Here is a 20,338-nt window from a genome sequence, read left to right as displayed (position 1 = left end):
GCATCTCCTGCTTCCTATTATATTACACAAGTTAAAAGGTTTCATTTCAAAGTGTTTACTCCAGAAAAGATATAACCTTTTTGAGGGCCAAAAAGGAGTTACAAGCAAAGGACTCCCAGAGGGCAATTTCAGCACAGCTCCATTCACTGCTTCACATGTTTTAGCTTTGAGAAAAACAGGAAGCGTAACAACCTGTAACTACTCCAAACAATACTAGAAAAGCAGGAGAATTTTATGTTTATTTTCAGAGGTCATACACCATTGAAACAAAATGTAATGCCATTTTAATATACAGCACTGAAAACAGAAGTAGGCAGGGACAAAGATGCTAAGAACCAGAAAGAGTATACTTGGATGAAAAAAGATGCTGGCATCTCTATATTCAATCACTTGAAGTGCAGCAAGCTAAAAATATGAATACTGCCATAATACAGTCTTTTTCCTGTGCCTCAGTCCTGTCAAGTATTGTACTATTTGTTTCACTTTAAGAAGAACCCAAGCCTGTTTAAACTATTCTGTGACAGATGGCGAGTGTTTTATATCAGTCACCCTACCATGCAAGCTGGAAACTGATTAAACTTTAATCTTGGCCTATGTCTTTGATGTTCAAATCTCAATTTATGTTTAAATGCACATGCTGCTATGTCTTTGTTAAGAAAAAAATATTTTAGGGCACATCTTCAGTAACAACTTCATTTTATACAATAAAGCTGTGGTGGTTTGACTTGAGACATGAAGATTCCTATTAGATCATATTACAGTCTACACTTAACAGAAAAAATACTGGGCTGGCTAAAATCCAGTTCTATAGAGCCCTGCACTGAACTGGTATCAATTATCCCATAAAGCAAACCATTAGTAAGGTGCTGATTTTAAAACAGCTCTGCTGCTATGTTTTCCTTAAGAGAGAAGCAGTATGTTTGATGCCCACAGTAATAAATTACTTCTGACATCTAATCTAAAACCAAACAGACCTGATGTAAGGGCAAAGACTTTCTACAGTAATAGGAAGGAAGCATCAAAGCACTCATCGGACACCAAAGATAGGTAGATTATCAATTTACAATAAGATTTAAAAGAACACAATCCCATAACTTAGAGACAATTGTTTATACAGTATCTAAGATCATTTAGAAGCAGAAATGAATGCAATAAATGAAGCAACAGTTAGAGAAGCTAACAAACCAGTAAAAATAGATATGCTTAAAATGCTTTAACAACCAGCACAAAGAAGTGACTGAACCCAGAAGTGGACCCCAATTTTTAAAAAGTCATGAACTCTCCTGTTACTATGGGCTCTGAAGCCATTTTCCCGCCTTTACTCTCAGATTTTAAATAAAACGGCATTAAAAAAAAAGTACCCTTTTGCTACTGCTGGGAGAGTGACACAAGTTTTTAACTCAATTTAGAAGAAAACAACTCTACATATATGGCACAAGGAAGAATGAGGCATTCTGTGCTAACAAGACAATATTGAAATTATTCTTAAAGTTCCCTTAGATATGCATTACAGCATTTTTGCTTTTTTTTTTTAATGCTCATTGTATGGGCTTTTAAGCATTTACAATAGCTCTTACATAATCCAACTTCACACTAAATAAAAGATAAAGAATAACCTTACTACTAGCTGTCTATTCTCCTTAACATGCAAAAACAACATTTCACGTCATAAGAAACATTACCTTCTTTATACAGAGGAAGAAAGACTTCTATAGGTAGATGCACTAATTATTTTTTTTCACTCGTCAGTTAATCAGGTGCTGTATTTTGGCATTAACTGTCAAAAACAATCTGGAATTTTATTAAGCAATGACACACTATACCTGGACTGCACTGGTTGGTTACTGGACAGGAACTGTTTGAATCCAACATATCTACACAGCATTCTGTTTCTGAAACCTAAGAAAAGTAATTACATTACATTTCACACAGGTAAGTTTACTAAAATGCTTCAACAACAAAAATCTATAGAGAACATAGAGGAATAAGCAGTAACTGCACTTAAAACGTGCTGCAACTTTTTCTTTTTGCATTAAGCAACCTTACAAGGAAAGAACAAGCTCAATGCACTATCAAGCCGATTTTGACCTGGCAGCAGCCACCCAAATGAACACTTTGAGAACAAACGCACACTTGGCTGTTGGCATGAGACAAAGCCTCAAAAAACTGCTTTAGAAATGTCCTTCACTGAAGAATTTAGGAAGTGTAATTCAGAGGGGGAGTTATCCTTCCCACAGCATGACACAGATGCCCTGACAGGTTTGCTTAGAAATACTATTGGCAAAATAACTGGAAAAAAACAGTTTTCACTAAATGCCCATATTGCAAGTGATAACATCTATATTGGGCAGAGCAATCCAGCAGAACTACAAAAGCTTCTTCCTTCAACATTTAATATAGAAGAAAAACCTCACATACCCAGAAGGCACATAGTTTATTTTTATTTTTTGTTTATATAAAGCCAGTTTCAAAATTATTTACAAATTACAACAAGCTGTGACATAAGCTTAGAGAGAAATGGTTGTTGAAAACCCTGTGGTTCTTTCGATATATATTAGTAAAATCCCATATAGACCTGGGCATATATCCACTCTCTGGATCTGTACAAGAAAAATAAGCCACAGATTTCCCACACCTTTTACAGTTTTGCAGGTACATTACCCTAAAAAACACAGCAAGTGAAAACAGTCTTAAAAAGGGATGAAGGATTCTTGGTCAAAAGTAACAAGACCTGACCTATATTCAGCCATCGAAGGAACTTAAATATACCTAACACATAACAGCCAGTATTCTGCTTATCAGCAAAACCCATCAAATCCAGGGGTGGGAAAGCTCAAAGCTATCAGAAGAAATGGTTGGGACTGTCAAAACTGAAATTAGTAGGGTGACTTCACACTGTTAGTGCATCATGAGGAGGCAGACTACAGTAAAGAACTAGATCTATAGATAGCATGCTTAAGACCAGTTTCTTAGAAAGTTTTGTTGGCCTAACTCTCCTGCAAGCAGAATTTTAGTCTGACATTCTTCTACGACTGCAAGCAGTGTTTGCCTCAGAGCTTCTCAGTCATTTGACAAGTTAACATTTGGGTATCCATGTTTCAGATTGCTTGTAGTTAAACTGCCAAGCAGCTTGAAAAGTGTTTTTTTTATCATCAAGGTGCTTTTTCTACATGGTGTGAGGCATTATCAGTTGCATCCCTGCTAGCCTACAAGCACACGACTAGGAAGAATTCAATGCTTTAATAGGCAATCAGCCATCATAGCAAACTGACTCACTAAAAGTTTCAGTTAATGACTGCTAGCAGTATAGGTCATTTCTGTTGAATTAGAAAGCCTTCCATAAACTGCAGTGTGAGAGGAAAATAATCTGATTCTCCTGTTTTTGTAGCACCTAGCATGACAAAAAACATGATGAAGTACGTACCGAACTTTCAGTAGATTTGCTCGCAACTTCTGCTATGAGTCTAGTTAAGAGAAGGACATATGGCACCTCCATGCCCAGGAAAGATGCAGATCTAAATAAGAACAGGGAAAGAAATTAGAATGTCTTATTAATGACAGAGAAGTTATACTTCCCCTTTGTCAAGGAACTTTTGCCAACACATTCCTTTTATTTGAATGCAAAGGCCTTTAAATCAAATATGCTAGGGAGGAATGACTTACCTTGCTTCAAGATACAAATTTGAGACAATCAGAATTTTCCCTCCAGCTGCAGAGGGGCAGGTTTCTGGCTATGGCAGACTGCGGTTGCTAAGAAACAAGGAGCCTTATCAGTTTGCTCTGAACTGGGCCATGCAGAGACTATTCCACACCCAGGATCTAAAAATCAATGTGATTGCAATAGAACGGTTACAGCCTGGCACCACCACTGATAAGCCTCCCCACAGCTACAGGCTCCTCTGGCTGCAGCATTGAACTCCAATGGATTTGTATCGGGACAGAGAACACATGCCACTTTGAAAAGGCAATACTGCAATTAATTTCTCCCATGACAGCACAGTCATGAAACATTAATGAAGTCTGTCTGTTAATAAGTAGTATTTCTCAATTGCCCAAGAACAGACCTTGTCAACGTGGAACAGAATACTGTGGACAGTCTGCTACAAGCCTTTTTCTCTTCCCCTCCACCTTTGCCATGCAGCTCCACACGTAACCTAAAGCAAGCCCACATTTCTTACATTAAATTGTTTGGATAAACTAAAAGGCACTATGTCATGCTTGATCTGCATTTTTCAGATATTCCCTATGTCAATATTATAATATCTGCCTATTTTCTAGTCAATATAATGTTGGAAGCCACATCCAGTTCTCAAAACTATTGTATGTGCAGCCTGGTAGCTTTAGGAAAACAGAGTCTTTCATACTATAAATAAAACATTGGGACAGGCAAGGCCCTCTAACCAGAGCATAGTAAGAGGAAAGCGTCTGACAGAAAGCGTTCAACTGTAGGAGAAAACTCCTTAGTGACTCATTTCACAAACTGAAATTCATTACTATTTTTGTTAAATAAAAATCCCGTGGATGAGTTTTCAATTACTGCAAAATATGTATCATGACCCTTGGCAAGTTGTTTTTCTGAAGAACAAAATCATTGAGCAGTTCCTGTGATTAATTTCCGTTCAGGTTTTTAAATCATTTACACATAGTCTGTTGCCTCAACTTCAAAATAAGATTAGTTCAGCTTGGTGGGAAAACTTGCTATTATCCCCTGCTATCAGCTGAAGTCCCAGATCAAGGACTGAAAATCCTGAAAACCAAACTCATCTTACTGCTACAACTAATTTCCGCAGTTAGTGAGGACTGGGGCAGAGCAGGAAAAGCTTGCACTGTGGTAATACATTCCAATTTAAGCATAACAATGGATGTCAAGTCTGTCATCGTCAAGCTGCAGCACCCATCATTTCATCAGTTCACATTTACATACATATAAATAAAAAGACACCTATACTAAAATGAAAAGCAGACAGTCAATAAGTGCACAACGTGTGCAATGCCAGCTGACAAAGGATGAGCCACTGCCTGATCAGCCTTGCTGCTGGCAATGTAGATTATAGGAACCAAGGAATGTCAGCAGCGATGAGCCTTTGTACACACAGAGGTCCTCCAGAATGAGATACTCAGTGCTAGTTAGCTTCAGAAATCGTACCGACACCACACCCTGGAGTAAAAATTAAGATGTATTATGGCAGTTCACAGAACAGCTGGAAAGTGATGGCACTGCCAAAAGCAGCAGGGAAAATTTAGCTTTGGGAATTCTACACAAAGATGGAAAGATAAATTTCTGATCTACAGCTGAGCTTATAAATTGCTGACCATAAAGCTTTAATGTTATTTGTCAACAACACCTGAGGTGACAAGGTTCCTCAAATGCAAACACCTTTTTTAACAAAAAGGTGAAGTCATCTCAGAAGATAAAAGGAGACAAACTTTCTAGAGTGCAGTACATACCCCCAGAAGGCAAGAGCACCTAGCTTAGGGCTTTGATAGTAAGTTTCTTCTTGAGCACATCTGAGCAGGATAGAATCTACTTAGGACTCAAGAAACCCTTGCTGATGTAGGTGTTGCACCTGTGTAGCTCGACAGAGAGCTTTCCACTTGTGTATGACAGTATAAAAGAACTTATATAAATGCTATGAATAATTTTGGTTTAGATCACATTTGGTGTAACTTTAATATGCATGTTTAACCTTGTAAAAACAATATTTTTTTCTTTTTATACCTTTCTATTGCAGTAAAAATTGAGTATCACAAATCTAGGATTTTTCAAGGCAGTCCAGCAGAGTTTAATGTTAAACCAATCCTCACAATGTGCAGATGGATGGATGCATTTTAAACAAATACATATGCAGAGTTGTCCTTAATATCTATAAGCTTTCTACGATCTGTCTTCAGAAATGAGATATTGCTTCTTGGCTGAGAAAGATTTCCTCTGGGGAAACCAGAGTTGGTAAAGACAGTTGCTGATAAATTCTTCATTGATTTGGATGCTACGTACAGATTTTTGTCAATACCCGACTATTATAATAGCTGTAAATACGAAAAAAAGGCAGATGAAGAAAGAATTTGCTTAAACAAGTATATTCTCGTTAGCTAGAAAAATACTTATTTTCAGGAACAAGTCATATTAAACAAGAAAACATTTGTGAAACTAGCCACTTTAAGTGCCAGATCTTCCTCTTTGTGCTATACAGCATAAATTCAGTATTGGTTGCTGTTGCATTAAAGGAGAATGGAATAATTTAGCAGGAAATACACTCACCCACCCCCTGCCTTCAACGTACTGCCTTCTGTTTTTCCCTAAAGGGTTGTTATAATATTAGATCTGTAATTCCCCCCTCCAAGCAATGTCACAACAGTTGCATTTCCATTCCTGAAATAAATCAGGATACTAATCAACAATACTGTTGCATTTATGGGCAGATACTTGTTCACAGCCACTAGTGATTGTAACAAACTAGAACATCTGCCCTGCAGCTGTTCCAATAGAAACAGGACACCAGATCTACTTGCTCTCAAATCATCAGCCAATATTTTTTATTTCTGTGAGAGAGAGACAATACCTAAGCCTTTTATATATATATATGTATATGTATTTGCTGTCATTTGGTTGGTTTTTGTTTGAACCGGTTTTAACTACAGTAAAAGGAAAGCAAGAGATGAACAAGCTGCTTTAAAGCTTCCAAACAAACGGGATTTATTTTATGTTTACTCAATTTACATTTTACTCCAGGTCCCAAAACCACTTCTTCACATCCTACTGGATTCTCTTATCAGCCAGTAAAAATTTGATGCTTATTAACATAATATATAAATAACATCTGTCTGAATAATGCAGAAATTCAAGTCATGAATGTAACACTAGGTATCTTTTTTAGGGTAATGCCCACAAAAGACATCAGACTTAAGCATCTATAATCTTTCTATGCAGTAATATGAAAAATAGATATATTTTATTATAGAGCTATAGATATATGATAGATAGTGTTTCCTAAAGTCTGGTTGTGCCACACCTCAACAAGGTTGGAAAGAGCTTGTGACTAGTAAATCAGAAAATAACTCAAGTGCATAACATCCAAGACAGCAACATCAAGTAGGGATTTGTACTGTTAATTGGCCTCCCCATACAAAACCACAGAAGTAACACAACTCATTGTACTGCTTTGCAGCCACAAGTCAATCAACCATTCTATTGCCAACACAAACAATATTTTACACCATAATTTTAACTTTAGAAAGGAAAAAGTCCTACAGCCTCTAGGACATTCAGTATACACAAATACTAACCATGCCTCTGAATGAGGTAGCTGAGGGTTTTTTTAAATTAAGTACGTGAATTTGATCAGGACTGGACACCCACAGCAAAACAATTTACAAGCCTACAGAATGTGTCTCATGTTTGGCAGCATTTTCTCTTTGGATTATGGAAAAAAGATAATGTCATGCACAAACTGGAGCCTAGAGTAAAAAGTACTATGCCCGAGATGCCAGAAGAGTTCTGAGAACACAGACATTTTAATTAAAACAAGTATTTCACACCAGAGTTCTACATTTGAAACAAATCTCAAATCACTGTCAACTTGGATCTCAAGTGCCACAATACATGTAAGATAAACACATCAAGATTCACTAAGGGAATTCTTCCTCTTGTTGCTTTTAAAAAAGAATGCAAACAATTCATGAACACTAAGCACTAGAAGACTTGCCTCCCACTCCTGGAAGAAAGCATTCTTTAATTCATCATTATGTCCACATTTTCAGTATCTTTCTTGCCTGAAGTATTCTGGAGCATTGTTTGAGCAAGGTAATTTTTTCAGGTACATGGAAAAAGATGACAGTAAAAAGAAACATTGCCTAAATTTCAGGTAGTTTTGTAATCCACTTGGCAGATCAGAGTCTGAAACTATACCACACTCATTCTGCTACCAAAGGCTTTTTAATTTTTATGTGACCTCAAATCAGTCATGATAAAACAGTGATACCAGAAAAGTCAAAACGTAGTCTCACAAACGACAGATTTGTAAAGGCCTGAACTCTCACTTACCAGCTCCTTCAGAGGTAGCTCCTTCAGAGGTATGCACTAGAACACTGCATCTTCCCCAGCTCACACAGAACGCTTGTGGTATGCGGTTTACTGCTGATTTCTCATTAACACTGCAACTGTTTCACAATAAACCTGCATGGTAGAAGAGCAGATATGGGTTGTGCTTAGGACAATCTTTTATAAACAAGGCTGAAGGAGGACTTGTTTTTCCAGCTTTCTTAACATACACCCATGAAGAGAACTGCGATCCCCACCCTTACATCAAAATGATTATGTAATAGGCCAGCAACCAACAATTAAAAAAACACACCTTCTGCTCAAGACAATTAAGGTATCTACTTTAAGCTAGGCTTTGCTTTAAAAGCAGTTAGATACCTGGAATGTGCCTAGAGCACACACTAATTCACACTAACTGAATTTAGTGTCGCTCAGTCAACAAAAACTTGGTAGTAACACGTTCTGCTGTTGCAACAGCCGTTGCAGCCTTGAAAAACTGTGAGCAGAAATGAATACTAGTGTGATTTGGTTGCCAGTAGCATACCCTACACTACAGGGAAAGATGCTTCAGAACCTGAACATATGCATGGCCTGATTAGGGTCTGGGGGTTTCACCAAACAGTGCAACAAAAATGTGCGTACAGGGGTACGTATTTGCTCAAAGTTTCCCCAGGAAAAGAAAAACCCAACGAACAACAAAAAGCCATGGAACACCCACAACCCTAAAAAGTCTCGCATTGCCAAAAAAAGGGTAGCAAACCGAGTTAACTAGGAAAAAAGTATCCAAAGTTTTACTGGGCCACGGGAATGAGACGATTGGTTTCCAAACGCCTCTCCAAAATACCACGCTCCAACGCAAACCGTCTCAGGAAGGCAGGAGCCTTCAGCAAACCCGGGCGCAGAAGAGCGCGGGGCGACTCTCCCCCGCTTCTCCCTACACGGCCACGGCCGCCGCCGCCCCCTCGCCCGCCGCCCGGCCCACCGCGAGCCCGGGGGGGAGGCTTTCACCCCGGGGATGCGCCCACCCCGCCGCACCGCTCGCTAAAGTCCTTCCAACCGGCGCTGCCCACCCCCAGGACGCCGCCGGGGGCCGGCCGCAGCCCGCCAGGACACCGGAGCGGAGGGAGGCCCTGGGCCGCGGCCGGCACAGCGCTGCCCTCCCGGCGGCACTGGCGGGGCCCGCTACCGCCTGCGGCCGCACCGCCCTCCCCGCCTCGCCTCACCTGCCCGGCGGCGCCTCCCACGCCCCGAACAATGGGGCAACGCCCGGGGGCTCGCCACCCGCCCGGGGACTCGCTGCCCTCCTTCCCTCCCGCCTCCCTGCACGCCGCCGCCGCCGCCCGCCGGCCGGGCCTGCCTGACCACCAGCCTCCACCGCCTCCTTACCTGAGGAAGCAACCTCCGGCACCACCGGCGGCAGGTTCCCTTTCGTACCCCCCGCCCTCAGGCGGCGCCCTGCCCGCTCCTTCCCACGGCGCCCTGGGAGCTGTAGTTCCCGCTGCTGGCCGACGCGCAGGTTCTCCGAGCGGGGCCGTTCGCTCGGAACTACAATTCCCAGCAGGCCTCGCGCAGCGCCCTACCTGTGCCCGCCTCCCCGCAGGTAACCCCCCTCCCCCCGCCCGCCCTCGGCGCCCCTCCCCCGCGCGGTGCCGCCTGGGAAAGGGAGTCCCGCGCCCGCAGCCAGGCCGAGGGCGGGCGGGGGCCGGCACTGCCACTCCCAGCGTGCCTAGCGCGGCCGCCGCCATTTTAGGCGTTGCTGGGCGACGGAGACGCCCCAGGAGGGACGGCGAAGCGCAGGCAGGCAGGCGGGGGGCTAAGGCCTTTTCACCCGTCCCTCGAGTCTTCCGCCAAGTGGGTGGTATCACGATCAAAGTGTTACAGATCTGCTGATAAGTTAGAATTAATTGACTTTATTTGATTTTATAAAATCATTTGGAATAAGAAATATATTTTAATGCAACTTGTAGTTGCACAGCAAAAGGTGCTATGAAATCCTCTGTACAGCCCTGTAGCAAGGCCAAAAGAATAGGTCAGAACCACCTAGTAGGAATGATTAGAACTTTGATAATAGGCTTAAGATTCAAGATGATTGAAGATAATTAGATATAGTATTTACAGGTAAACTGGGGAGAGGATTTCTTTGTAGTTGACTAGTCTTCCGTATGTAGTAAGTGTATTGAAACGTCAGAATATAGAATTAGTGGGAACTGGGGAGAGTTGACTGGAACAACTTGTAGTTACCTGCCAAGCAACCGTGAACTTCAGTAAAAGGTAATTCGGCAGGTGGAGATCGCGACCACCGACTCATATACCACCTACCCAAATCGTACCCCAGACCCATTTCTGGACCTTTCTAACCTTTACTGCGCAGAATCAGATATGGGAGGAGAGTATGTTAATGATTGTCGGGAAATACTTTGATTATGCATGAATACTTAATGAATATGCATGAATAAGGTCTATATATGGTGTATGATTTTGAAACTTGGTGTGCGTTGATCGTGAGAGGACTCACTCACGCACCCGGCCATCAATAAAGAAGCGTCTGCTTATCTACATCACATTGGTGTCGATAAGTTCTTCATTCCGAGATTTCGGTAACAAAAGGATTAAATATTTCATTAAAGAAGCATCAGGATAGGGGACACAAGGAGGCTACGGCGCGTCTGAAATCCACCCAGGCCTTTACTTCTTACACAATCCATTTGGTACCACCTGACAGGGGCCTCCTGACAAGCAGCAGGCTTCCAGAGACAGAAATGAAGCCTTGAGAAACGCAGTGCAATGCTCGTGTCCAACTGGTGACACCGCCACGGGGCTGCACACCCCGCACCCCGGTAGCAGCAGGTTAACAGCCACTGCTGAAATGTGGCAGAAAGGGCAGGATCTCTTGGCAAAACTAGGACTTGAAATGGGAGCCACGATAAAAGCTGCACTTCTGATCTGAAACCTACACCTTCAGTGCGACAGGAGTTACATAGCTCTTGAAGAGGAGAATTAAAATCTCCGCCAAGTTTGAGATGTCAGTACATTTTGCCACAAGTTTAAAATACGACAATTACGACAATGTCAAACATCATTTGGGGAAAGGTATAAACTCTATAGAATGCTTTTTTAAAAAAAGAAAATATTTTGACATATTTAAATTCTTTGAAAGTTGCTCTCTCTTGGACCACATACAAAAATATTTTTCCAGTAACGAAGAAAATAACTAGTTGAGTGTAATAACTGAATATTTATATAACTGTGCAAAAGAAAACTAAACACAGCTCTCTACAAATTCCCTAATCTGGATACCTTAGAACTGCAATGTACTGTGATTTTTTTTTACCCCAAAGTAGGTGCAATGTTTCAGAGCAGACCCTAGAATCTCAAAGAAAGACTTAAGTGCACTACTTATTCTCAAGACTGAAGAAGTCAGCAGGAAAAAGCCTTCACTGAACTTTTGATACAGCAGTCCTAGAGTTTCTCCCACAAAGTGTGGGTATGCTAGAATTCAGCAGACTTTGCTAGAGATGAAAGTGGGTGGACAGACTTGTTTGCTTTTTCCTCTGTGTCTAGCAGGCAATCATACAGCAAATGCAGCTTCTGATAAATATACAGAGTAGCGAAAGTGCTGAAACTGCATGTTTCAATTACGGCTAGAGAACCTTGAGATGCACAATTCATCCATTAGCAGAACATTTTAAACAATTCTCAAATACCTTTGGATTCAGTAAGTTACTGAATGCAAACATACACACAAAATTATGCTATGACAAAGTATTTTGACTTAAAAGCACTACTTCATCTCAGTATCAAATTCATCCTTACCTCTTCAAAGATTAAGCCTTCTGCCTTTTATTCTGTTCACTAGCTATACAACTTTTCAATGACTTCATAGCCAGGAAAAACATTTCTTGCCTTCTTTTCTTAGCTGTGTATTGTAGTTGGCATTACTTTGTAAATGTGTCACTTGAAATTTGTTCTGCAGCTTTTTAAGTTTTTTGTGATCCATTCCCACCCCAGCCTTCTATTGGCATTTCACAAAATAGGACACTTGGCTGAATACGTAGTGTGACAGTGTGATTGGAATTTTTCTTGCCTAACAGATACAGTGCATGTAAGAGGCTGTGATTTAAATCCTATAAATAGTTTAGTAGTTGACACCTAAACTTATTACATTTTTCCATAACCAGTTACAATATAAAACTCAGTATATTTCTTTCTCTAAACATGTCTGTGCAGGAAAAGATATGCTACTTTCAAGTTTATGGGTGGAGGAAGGAAAGGTAGAAATGGTGAGTTTTGAATTTAGGGTCAACATCCATCTTAATTTATAAGGCAGAAAAAAGTTCTGCCACATGGGCGGATATAACCAGGTTTTTTGGAGGTTTTGGTTTTTTGAGGTGGTTTTGGTTTTTTTTCCCCCTCATAATACAGGGCACTGCTGTAAAATAAAATTGCTGGAAAAGAATTGTAGATGCTGGCAAAACAAATGAATACACTAAATATCTGTCTTTCTGGCTGGTCCCATAGTTATTGCCACTGCAGTACTAAAACTAAAGTACAGCCCTTCAAAACTAGGTTACTGCTCATGAACCACATATTTTACCAGAACAAAAGAGTGAGTAAATCAATGGGCCGTACGGTTCAAATAGCTTTTTGCAATGACCTTTCCAGTCCTGAGGGTGGGGGGAAAGTGGGAGATTATGGAAAGTTCCATTGTGTGGAAAAATACAAGCTACTATGACAATTCACTACAATCAGATACATGATTAATAAAATCTTTTCAAAATGTGTCTACTATACCTCAATAGTGCTTTTAAAATAATTCCGTGTTGAGTTTTTCCATTCAGCTCTGTTTATTAAGGTTCGCTCACACAACATGTCCAGACATCTCTTCGAAGTGATGTTGGCAGACATAACTTTGCAGTGGTTTTAACTGCTGCATATTGTTTTGAGTGCCTGGCAGAAGAGGTGTCAAACTTAACATTATTTTAGTAGACAGAAAATTACAAATTGCTTCAAAATAAACAAAACAACTATGATTGCATGTTACTTAAGGGAGAGATCTAATTATCAACTCTGTTGTCAGGCTGTGAGAAACAAAAAACCCCACTCTTTTAGATCATATTATCCATTTTCTCTGTAGGGTATTTCCAGTATATCTGTGTAATATGTAGGCATCTCCAGAAACTGATATAGCTGGGAGGAAACCACACTGTTTCTGCTGTGTTTAGGAGGTACCTCAGCATCCTGCATGTTTAAGTCTAGCCTTGCTTTTGCAGCAATTATATTAGTTAGATTTCTGTACTCAGCTTCCTGAGTTGTCTCTTTCTGCGTGCAACTGTCACTGAAGTGTTCTATCATTTTGACTTCCTGATTTGTGGCTTTTAACAATTGGTTGAGGCAGTTACCAAGATTTCCCCTAAGAGACAAAGCAAAACCACTCTCACTTTGCATGTTACATAGCAGCTCTGAAACAAAACAAAAAAAAATACAGTACACAGTTATTCAGGCGGTGATTTTCTTCAGAGAGATTTCTCTTCTATGCAACAGCTGCTGTTAGGAAAGATGTTCTGTAAAGTTGCTAAAGGCACGCTAGCAGGTAGCCTGATTCCTTTCATCCACAGCACAGACAATGACCAACTGCTTTCTGATATCGCTGTCTGAAAGGACGCTTTGATAGATTTGGGGAATGGGGTAGAAAGCTGGATGCCTCTGAGCCTGCTTTATTCCTTATCTCTTTGACCAATGACATTTTCCAGTGAATACCACATCCTTAAGGAAAAAGCTTAGAATATTGACTCATGTGGAGCATAACACCATCTGTACCAAATGCTGACAAGTTTTCCCAGATCTGACCTACTATACTTCTAGTAAATTAAAGCATCAGTTCTTACATGTACTTGCTCGCATTCAACCTGCCCCAAATTAGTTGCGATCTTTAATCTTCTACTCTGAAACTCTACCTGTTAGGCTGCTTGCCCTGACAGTGTCTCCAAATTGCATCACCTCAAATATCCAGGATTTCTTGTCACTGAGCAAGCGCTGCTGATTTCATATTGACAGTTTCAAAGGTCTGCTTTTGATCAAAGCAGGATTAGGAAAGCTTAAGACTTTTCTCTTTCAAATCAGCTTTAAATGATAAAAGTCTGTTGGTAGATTTGCATTAATATTAAGGAAAAGCTCGAAAACTTTTTTTTTTTTTAAGAAGCATATAAAGTTATTTGTAAAATGTGTAATAGGGCTCAAACACCACATACCAGATGGTATATGATACTCCCTTTCACAAATACACTTGCTCATCCTGTACTTTTCCTGGAAGAGTACCTGGCTGACACACAGCGAGGCAGCCAAGCAGAAAGTTATTGCTCTTGAGCAGATATGACCTACATCCTACATAACAGATTAGTCAAAACATTAGTTGCCTTGTCAAGAGAATGACTGCTAGCATTGGCATAATTTTATGGTCTGCTAATCCACTGGCAATATTTCTGTTAACTGGGGAAATACCTTGAAATATTCCTGACACACAGAGCAACCATTCAGCAGAACTACCTTACAGTGTGATCACATAGACTGGGGCAGTTTAACAATCGTAATTTTGAGCTTATGTAACTGCCAACTGAGAAATATGAAGAGGATTCCCTGATTTCTCATTGTTTGATTTATGGGAATTAAAGACTACTTTGATAAACACCTTTCAGCCAAGCCAAAAGATATTTCAAATGTTAGCTGTTTGAGCTAAAGCATACTTGTCTATCTACTGCCATGTATGATGCTCCTGTCAAGCAGAAGCCCTTTACTTAAGATTTCCTGCTCCCAATACACCCTTTACTTCTTTCATTTGCTAACTTTTTTGGGGAAGGGGGCAATTCCAGACCAGTTTTCACAGACAATTTGAGACTAACATAGCACCGTCAAGGTAACTTGCTCTACTATTATTACTATTAAGCTGCAATTTTTAATACTACCGCGATGAACACGCACATCACTCGACTTACCAGCTATATTTTATTTAGAAGTTTCCTTTAAACAGCTTTTTCCCTTAAAGCAGTGCCCTAGAAACAAAAATGAAATCACAACTGCTTTTTATGGTAAATCCTGAAAGTTTAAAAGTAGAAGACAAATGAAAAGCAGTCACAGGCATGGTGCATACAGGAGATGTTCCCAGAGTTGAAAACAAAACAACAGATGGGCATAATAGCTGTCCAGGTTACGCAGGGTATAAGATAAGCAAGTTACGGGCTACATGTAGTCTGATAATGAGCAAAAGGCATTCAAAACCAACAAGAAATTATTCTTATGTCCAAGGTTCCTATAATTTATGACAGAAGAATTCAAGTTCTTTTTTTTCCCCCAAGCTAGAACCACCCTGTATTACCTTCCTGCCTGTTAATTTCACAGTGCAAACATAGAAGTACCTTTCCATTTAAAATATTTTGTGAGTCTGTGTTTAAGATATACCAGCTGAATTTCAAGTTTTATCCTGAGAAATACAGCTAGAAAGAACTGAAGATAAAAGCAAGTAAGAACAAAAAGCAGTTCAAGAAAATCTGAAGTATTAATAAGAATATTGCATCGAAACTGAAGTTGTTCGTGTTCAACAAACAACAAACCCAAAACCAAAACAAAAGTTCAAACCATGAAGGTCAGGAGCATACAATATTGTCCCCACTGATGGTAAACCTTCTTTCTGATCAAAGTATGGAAACCGATGCTCTATAACTGTGTTTACTGTAAAAAATGTATTGCTACACTCTCACTGGTAATCTACTGCTGTGCTTGTGGTTTTACCGACACCAGTGGAAAGCTAGGAGTTATTGTAAGTGTAACGCTTATCAGATAGCCAAATGGCTTTGCCTGTAACATTATACTACTAATTGTAGTATACAATTAAAGAACAGAAGCTTGAAAACTTTTTTGTACAGTGTTCTTCAACCTTTTCTGATTTTCTATTTTTTAATTTTTTTTTTTTTAATTTTTAACAGAGGTGTAGAGTCCTTTATGAAAAATTCCTGTACAGGAGGAAATGCCTTTGTTTTCTTAGCTAAATACCGATATATAAATCCCTTAAAAGTAACCTACATATTCTCAGATGTCTGCAAACCTCAGATTAGGAACCACAGGCACAGCAAATTTATTCTGCAAGGGGCTGTCATTATTATGGCTTGCTGTTTTGTGTGGTTTATTTTTTCCCGCCCTTTAATCTGTTGCTATTTTGCACATATATGAGCACTAGCAACCTCCTCAATTCTAGATCTATCCTACTGCTTTGGAGCCCATGTATATTTAAATTTGGCATTTCTAAGTGAACTACTCATTTGCATCAGGTGTTTTGCCATTAGGCAACAGTTGCAGGTTGACAACAGAGTTGTAGCATGCAAATTAAAAACCTTTTAGGCTTCATCTGGAAGTTAGACATGCTGGAAATTGCTCATCACCTTTATCTTGCCTTTGCCCTATACCTGCAGCGTGCTAGTAGGACCCAAGAGCTGCTGTCTCACGCCGGTGATGCTGTTCCACACCGTGAGCCCCTTTCTGGCTGAGCGCAGCTATCACGCTGTGAAGTACTGCCCAGCATATGACCCTGCCAACAAGAACCAGGCTGGGAGGAACCTGAATGTCATTACACCATGACCTGGACCATTATTTCTTAACTTTGTCTACGTTTATGATAGAACCTGAGATGTTAGCATGCATTTCTAGTAATTTTATAAAAAGCCTTCTCCCACATTGCGATACAATGACCCTATGTGCTCCTTGACCATATAAATGCTGATATACAAATTTGACACTGTATAAATGACAACTGCAGCTTGTAAATGCATAAAACCTCCTAAAAGTTGGTAAGCACTTTTGTATTTTCTTTGGTAAGGAACTATAATTTCTGCTTAGAAATCTAAGACCATAAATATTATGTAGTTTAATCAGTCTAAACACCTATATGTAACCAGAGGACATAGCTTCCAAAGCAAATTGTCCCATTCTAAATATTAAAGACCGTGTTTACCTGGAAAAAAAGTATTGAAAATAATTATCCAGGTACAAAAATAGTCTACAGAACTAAGCAATTTGTATAAATTAATATAATACTGATTGAAAAATCAGTAGATTCCACTGTATTTAAACAAATTCCCCCTACAACTCAAACTATCTGCTGATTTGGGACATGAGAAGAATCTAGTTTTCCACTTAAACTATTTCTGTGTGGACATGGAAGCAATTCATGGCTATTTATGATGTCTGTTAGTTAAGCTTTTCTAGTACAAGAAGTTGTACTTTGCAAATTGTACAAGCAATATTATAGATTTGGGTTTTTTTCCTCTCTGTTGGTGTTCATTCTTTGTTATAAAAAAACCCAGTGTCCTCATATGCAAATATTTGTAAAGCAGGCAAAGGTAGGAGGTGGAAAAACATAAATATTCATCATTCTTAATGAAACATTTATTTCTGCATGTTTAATTGAAGGTAAATTTATCAAATACAATAATTATATGAATTACAGCTAGTAAGGTTTAAATCTGGTTAGATTTCCATGGCTTTGCAAAAATTATCAATACCTTTCTCACAGGGGGAAGGGGAGGGAGGGAGAAAAGCCAGTCTTGAGGCTTTTGTTGCCAGTACAAAGATTAAATACAAGCTATATAAATATACGTGAAAGTGTATTAAAGTTGTAATACTGCCAGTAATATACAGCTTTAATTACTATCACATTGAAAAGAGATTTTCAGTGATATATTGACTTCCATTTAAGTTTTATTAAAAAGTAAATTGTATTCTGCTTTGCTAGAATTTTTCATGTGGCTTGATAAGCACAAAAATCAATGTCAGTGAAAGTATATATTTTAGCAGTCTGAAGAGATCAGTGTATTGCACAGGTGTCGCAGAATGTAATATTACCTGGCATGCATCACGTGCTATAAAATTAACTGGAATATATGAATGAATGAGAAGTACCTGGGCAAGTTGAGCAGCAGTGGATCTTACCAAGTCAAGGGCAGGAGCAATCAGAAGAACTGCTACTGGTTTTAAAAATAGTGTCATGAATTCTGCATCCCCTGGATTTTTTGAGTTTCTGGTGGTGGTTGGTTTGTTGGTTTTGGGGTTTTTTTGTTTGTTTGTTTGTTTTCTTTTTTTGGTGGCTGATTAATTTACTGGAGAACTGCTATATGGAGTAGCACTGTTTTAAAAAATAAACTATGGTCTTAAAAGGGAAGACCTGCATTTAAAATTTCACTAGCTATTATCAAGACTACGGATGAGCCTTTGGAACAGAGGCTATAGAAAGCTAGGGAGATTACTCTTGTCTCATGACCTTTCCAAAATGCCTAGCTGGGTTTAGAAGCCTAGCCACGCAAGAAAGTTTCCACAAGAAAAGTAGCTCTACAGCCCTAAGGGCCTCTTTTTCAGTAGTCTGAGTCTGGTAGAGGAATACTGCATCTATTTGTCTCCCTCCATGTGGTCCAGCCAACTTCCACTTGCCATGTAACAGGATAAACTGGGCATCTGCTTTTTTTTTTGTTGTTGTTGTTTTGTTTTTTAAGACAAACTCTGTAGCTCCATGGCATTCTACAATGCAGTCACAACATGGCATTCACAACTTGCATTTGAATCTAAAGCATGCAAAAGTGTTGTTAAATACAATCATTGCACAGAGTGCACTACCAAAGTCACTGCTCCACAGGAAGTTTGGGCTATAAGGACATTTGGGCTATTGGAGAATATAACTATTAAATAAGACAGATATACCTCTGCCATGGGTATTTTTATCTCCCCAGCATTTACTTAGAGCAATGATACAGTAGATAGCAACTTATTTTTTATACATGTAAAATATATATTGTTTTTTTTATATATATATATCCTTGCATATGTGTCTATATGTGTGGGTGCAGATGTAAAAACAGAAAAGATCACAGTCCTTTCAATATGTAAGGTATATGGTCACATATACAGAAGCAACTAATTTTCCTTTTGCACCACAGAAAGGAGTCTTGAGCATCCCAGGCACATCTGAGCAGCTATCAGAGAGGCACAACTTCAAAAGCTGTGAAGAAAATCTGCTCTACTCTCCTGAAGAACTTCTTTATCTGTACTGATGCAAACTCCTGCATTTTTTCGCTGCCTTTTTCATGGTCACAATTCAAGGCATTCCTCCTTTATCAGCACCTCTTTCACATCTGTGCTCTGTTCATGGAAGACTTGGTTGCTGAGTCACAGAAAAATCAGTTCACAATTCAATACTTACACATTTTCCAGGGTGAGCAGAAAGAGGACTAGAGCATCCTGGAGAGAACAAGGTTAGCTTTAGGATTTCTTAAAAGGACGTGAGAGAATAGTCAAGCAAAGAATAAATCAAGAAACAGTAAAACCTCAGTTCCCTCAGTCCTGCAGAGCATTCAGAGATGGACTGTTTCTGAAAAAAAATTACAGGACAGGAAGCAACAAGGAAACAGATTTGCGCAACAGGATTTCCTGCCAGGAGGCTTCTGTCTCAGCCACTGGGTAATTTGATGGCTCTCCCACTTACAGGGTATGAGGTTTCTGCCATTTATTAAGCTGCCCCTGGGGGCTTATGTTTTCCATTCCTGAGCAAGCAGTTGATGCTTTGTAAATACCTTTCTCATACCCAGGAAATTCACAACATACTTCAAAAGGCATGCGTGTAGCTGCAGAAAGAAGGAGTCTGGCAACTTTTTTTATTGCTTTTATGAAAGTAAGTAATTCCCATAGTTTCTGAGAATAGCAGCACATGACACCCAGCCTCAGATTCATATCTCTGGATCTCTCCATTAAAGCTCAGGGCAATTTTCTCTCAGCTATTCTCACAGCTGAAAGCTTAACAGAATTTGTCTAGAAAAAGCTATTACCTCCTCCGACAAAACCTCACTTTTGCATTCCCAGACTGGCACAAATTCAGCTTTCAGCTGTCCTCTTGAATAACAGGAAAAATCCATTGCTAGCTTTAAAACTTATATTTTGATTTAAATCAGTTCAGCTTATGGCAAGAGAGGCTTATAGAAAATAACCTGTTCACTAAGTTTAGCTACCCAATACACATACTAGAAAGGAAATGCTCTTTGAAGAGTCACTGGTGACAAACTTATGCTATCTTCCATAAGACTGCTGAGTGACATAGCTTCCATAAAATAGAATTCACCACCAGCTTCCATCCTATAGCTCACAGCCTGTCAGAGAAGACATTAATGGACATCAGAATTGTAATTACAACTCACTTTCTTCAAATTAATCTTCCAACACTTGATTAGCGCTATCCTCTCTTCAGTTCATGAAAGAGACACACACACCCCC

General features: G+C 39.6%; 1 protein-coding gene across 15 annotated transcripts in view; it reads right to left on the bottom strand.

Moving 5' to 3' along the window:
- LOC308060862 (uncharacterized protein C1orf159) overlaps positions 1–20,338 on the bottom strand; it is a 29,980-nt gene extending 9,642 nt beyond the window's left edge. The window contains exons 1-7 of one of the 15 annotated variants that reach the window (XM_080380089.1): positions 19,399–20,335; positions 19,275–19,312; positions 15,028–15,084; positions 12,830–12,985; positions 8,058–8,173; positions 3,425–3,516; positions 1,824–1,899 (exon numbers count right to left, since the gene is read on the bottom strand). In XM_080380089.1, coding sequence (XP_080236215.1) covers positions 1,824–1,899; positions 3,425–3,496 — 148 coding nt within the window. In that variant the 5' untranslated portion in view covers positions 3,497–3,516; positions 8,058–8,173; positions 12,830–12,985; ... (1 more) ...; positions 19,275–19,312; positions 19,399–20,335. The other 14 variants (XM_080380086.1, XM_080380087.1, XM_080380082.1 and 11 more) reach the window with 14 other exon arrangements.

Source organism: Falco punctatus (genome assembly GCF_963210335.1).
Source record: "Falco punctatus genome assembly, chromosome: 3".
Lineage (NCBI taxonomy): Eukaryota > Metazoa > Chordata > Aves > Falconiformes > Falconidae > Falco > Falco punctatus.
This window is presented reverse-complemented; position numbering and strand designations above follow the sequence as displayed.